Source organism: Sphaeroforma arctica (assembly GCF_001186125.1).
Source record: "Sphaeroforma arctica JP610 unplaced genomic scaffold supercont1.642, whole genome shotgun sequence".
In the NCBI taxonomy this organism is placed as follows: domain Eukaryota; class Ichthyosporea; order Ichthyophonida; genus Sphaeroforma; species Sphaeroforma arctica.
In genome coordinates this window covers 49,434-53,573 of record NW_014039916.1, presented here as the reverse complement: position 1 = coordinate 53,573, position 4,140 = coordinate 49,434, and the positions used below count along the sequence as shown (strand labels likewise).

Below are 4,140 nucleotides of genomic sequence, written 5' to 3'. Positions count from 1 at the left end.
TATATATATATAGTATATATATATATATATATATATATATATATATATATATATATATATATATATATATATATATATATATATATATATATGTATATATACAGTTACATAAATATTTACCAATATTTTCTCATTCATATTCATTTATCTGTATTGAGTGATGCAGAAGTGTACAGGTAGAACCTACGGAATTTAATTACACCTTTATAGTGTACGGAATCGATTGCCGCGTATTACTCCCTATCGTATATCGGTAAGTTGCATCCACCGAATTCACCATTATCGCGCAATTTACACGCATAGTAGGATTAATAATTTTTCACATCCAACACCCCTTGTGCGCAGGCGCGGAGTTACGAGCGTATCAGCAGTCCACACAGAAGGCTGGCGAGCAGGCGGCGCAGGATCTCAAGTCGCACGTGTTCCAAAACTACAATCTATTCATCGAGACATCGCGAGAGATCGCTAAGCTCGACAATGACCTGCAGGACATCCGTGCCCTACTGAGTGAGACCAACAGTAAGCCTCGTGTCATCCGCTGTGTTTTATATTCTGTTGTGGCTGGGGTGGTGTGTGGTGTGGTGTGGTGGGGTGGTGTGTGGTGTGGTGTGGTGGGTGTGGTGGCATGTGGTGTGGTGTGGTGAGGTGTGGTGGCATGTGGTGTGGTGTGGTGAGGTGTGGTGTAGTGTGGTGTAGTGTGGCGTGGTGTGGTGAGGTGTGGTGTAGTGTGGTGTAGTGTGGCGTGGTGTGGAGTGGAGTGGAGTGGTGTGGTGTGGTGTGGTGTGGTGTGGTGTGGTGTAGTGTGGTGTGGTGTGGTGTAGTGTGGTGTAGTGTGGTGTAGTGTAGTGTGGTGTGGTGTAGTGTAGTGTGGTGTGGTGTGGTGTAGTGGGGTGTGGTTGGGTGGTCTTGGAGTGTACTACAGAGAAACGTTACACGCTGGCCTATACATAGGGGCGAGGGGACATGTTCGCACCAGACGAGCGCTAGTCGAGAATGCACACGGGTGGCTTGTTCCGTTCGATTTGGCTATCTGTCAGTGCTGGGTGATCGATGCTAGACGTACCCCTTCAGACCGCATATGGCAAGCGATTGTGTGGGTGAGAACCAGCGCAGCTGTTAAATGCAGCCGCCTCGTTCATTGCTGAGTGCGTTGGCGAGTATCGGACGGTGTATGGCCCATGCTATATCCCCAGGCACGGAATGGTCTATGCGTATATAGGGTTGAGGTAATATGAACCGGTGCAGAGGTTTATATACAGCTGTGTACATGATGCACCTATTAGTGTGCACTGAAGACCTCCAACTTTGCAGGCGTTCTAAAACACGCCAACGTGCCAGGCTCACATGTCGTATCGAACCTGTCACATGCTAATACCAATAGGTATTCTGAGACATCTTAACGCATGCATCCAAACCCAATAACCCAACCTGCCACATAATACTACTGACAGGTATTCTGAGACATGTCAACGAGCTATGTGAAACGGAGCGCGAGGAGGAAGGGCCTGGGGCGAGTGCCCAACAGCAGATGAAACTCATGGACATAGCAGCGCGCATAGACGGCTGCCCCGCCGACTTTCTAAAGTATCCAAACCGTCACTTGTTGATGGAAGAAGACTTCAAGGAGTTAGAGGAGATGGGTGCAGCTGGTGTGTTCTGGTTGTGTGGTGTGCGGAGTGTGGTGGTGTGTGGTGTTTGTGTGTCTTGCTGATGGAAGAAGACCTCAAGGAGTTAGAGGAGATGGGTGCAGCCGGTGTGTTCTGGTTGTGCGGTGTGCGGAGTGTGGTGGTGTGTGGTGTGTGTGTGGAGAGGGGGGTTTGGGGTGGTGGGGGGTGTATATAGCACACAGAAATAGACAGACGCTGCAATAGTGTGTATCGTGCGATGGGTGAAGGTATAGTGTGTTTGTTAGTGATTGCCGCGAGTGGGTGGGTGTGCATTTGTCATCTGATGGTATTGTATGGAAAAGACATCGGCGAATGCTAGCGGGTGACGAGGCGTGATGATCTCGTATGGGGGATCTGAAGATGCAGTTTGTTGGTAAATACAGCACGCATATTTTGTAGAGCTATAGATTGTATATCCTTATCATAACACGCATATTTTGTAGTGGTATAGATTGTATATCCTCATCATAACACGCGTATTTTGTAGTGCTATAGATTGTATATCCTTATCATAACACGCATATTTTGTAGTGGTATAGATTGTATATCCTCATCATAACACGCATATTTTGTAGTGCTATAGATTGTATATCCTTATCATAACACGCATATTTTGTAGTGGTATAGATTGTATATCCTCATCATAGTACGCATATTTTGTAGTGCTATAGATCGTATATCCTTATTCTTGTATTCTTGCTTACATATAGTTCTGTATACAAGTGTGAGATATATAGGCCAACATAGGCGAATCCATGTGTGGGTATTGATAGAATTCGCTGCTCTGTGATTAGGGGTCCACGCCAAATTGCTGGCATTAAATCGAAACACCCAAACCATTTATGCTCAAGTACTGATACCACAGGCATCACTGGCTAGCCAGAAGCGATCCCATACCAACTATACTCCACTACTCTTACTAAATATGTACACCTTCATTACCACTGGCTCCCTAAGTCTCAGCTTTTACTACTACCACTCCCACAGGAGGGTACTAAGAAGTGCAGACGATGTGGTTCCTTGTGTTCACCATTGTCTTTGGAAAGTCGTCTATTCCTTCCTTGTGTTTAATATTGTGTTTGGAAAGCCTTCTATTTCCACCCTATCGTCACATCATACGGCTCAACAACTAGTTCACAAGCACTCACTGCCACACCCACCACTGCCACCCCCACAGGAGGGTACCAAGAAGTGCGGACGGTACGGTTTTTTGTGTTCACAGACATTGTGCTGGTGAGTATACAGGCGCTGAGTGGGAGTGCCGTGACGGGTACTGACGGGGGCGGCCCCAAAGCACGCAGACCTGCCATGACTGTGCAGGACGGGGCTGACCAGCGCTACCGGCTCATGTACATGTATGTGGGGGTGTATGTGGGGGTGTATGTGGGGTTGTATATGGGAGATATGTATTTATAGAGGATGTACCTGTTCCATAAAGATGCAGGTGCAAATCCAATAGATCAATTTACGTTACATATACATACACAAATATACACACATACACGCACATACACACACACACAAACACACATATAAAACACACATAAACACACATGCACATATATACACGCTCATTACACACACACACACATACACACACATACTTCCACATACATATATATACACACACATACACACACATACAACACATACACATTCATACACCACACGCACACATACACACACTTGTACATACATACACGCACATACACACACACACACAAAAACATACGTACTCACACATGAACACACATACGCACACATACACATATATACACACACATACACACACATGCACACACGGACACACACATACACCTATATACACACACATACACATGTATACACACGTATACACATATTCGCACATGCGCTTTGTTTTTCATCGGCCCATTCGTACCTCGGTCACAGATGGGACTTAGAACGGCTCCTGCTGATCGACATAAACAAGAACAACCGTGACCCTGACGAGGTTAGTGGCCCTTTAATGTTTTAGTAACCGGCGGTTTTATATGTGGCCCTTGAATGTTTTAGTAACCGGCAGTTTCATATCAGTTCCGCCAGCCAGTGTTATTAGACAATGAGAGGACATGTTGGTCTCTGCTGGTATTCCTTTCCACCATTTGGTAAGCCACAGTACCGGACTTTGAACCGTAGTGAGCTCCAGACTGAATCAATTGGGGCTTTTTTTTTTTGGGTTGTTTTGGCTTTGTTCTAAATTCTGCAGGTACAAAACGCTTTCCGACTTATGGAGCCACACGCGGGAGTGTACCAGTGCGGCGACCACCAGTCCAAACAAGACTTTCTCTACACCATCCACACACAGCAGCAACACATCAAGGATCTGGTGAGTTTCATATAACTGTAGATGCGCATGTGATCTAGGTATAGATTTATTGGCATGTACGTAGATACTTGGGACACACACACACACACACACACACACACACACACACACACACACACACACACA

At 45.7% G+C, this 4,140-nt stretch overlaps 1 protein-coding gene across 1 annotated transcript in view; it reads left to right on the top strand.

Moving 5' to 3' along the window:
• Positions 1–345: 345 nt before the first annotated feature.
• SARC_07798 (hypothetical protein) overlaps positions 346–4,140 on the top strand; it is a gene marked incomplete at both ends in the record, with an annotated part of 12,701 nt that continues 8,906 nt past the window's right edge. Inside the window, 5 exons of the mRNA XM_014298254.1 lie at positions 346–519; positions 1,452–1,649; positions 2,845–3,022; positions 3,579–3,639; positions 3,895–4,014. Coding sequence (XP_014153729.1) covers positions 346–519; positions 1,452–1,649; positions 2,845–3,022; positions 3,579–3,639; positions 3,895–4,014 — 731 coding nt within the window. The remainder of the gene's footprint in view (positions 520–1,451; positions 1,650–2,844; positions 3,023–3,578; positions 3,640–3,894; positions 4,015–4,140) is intronic.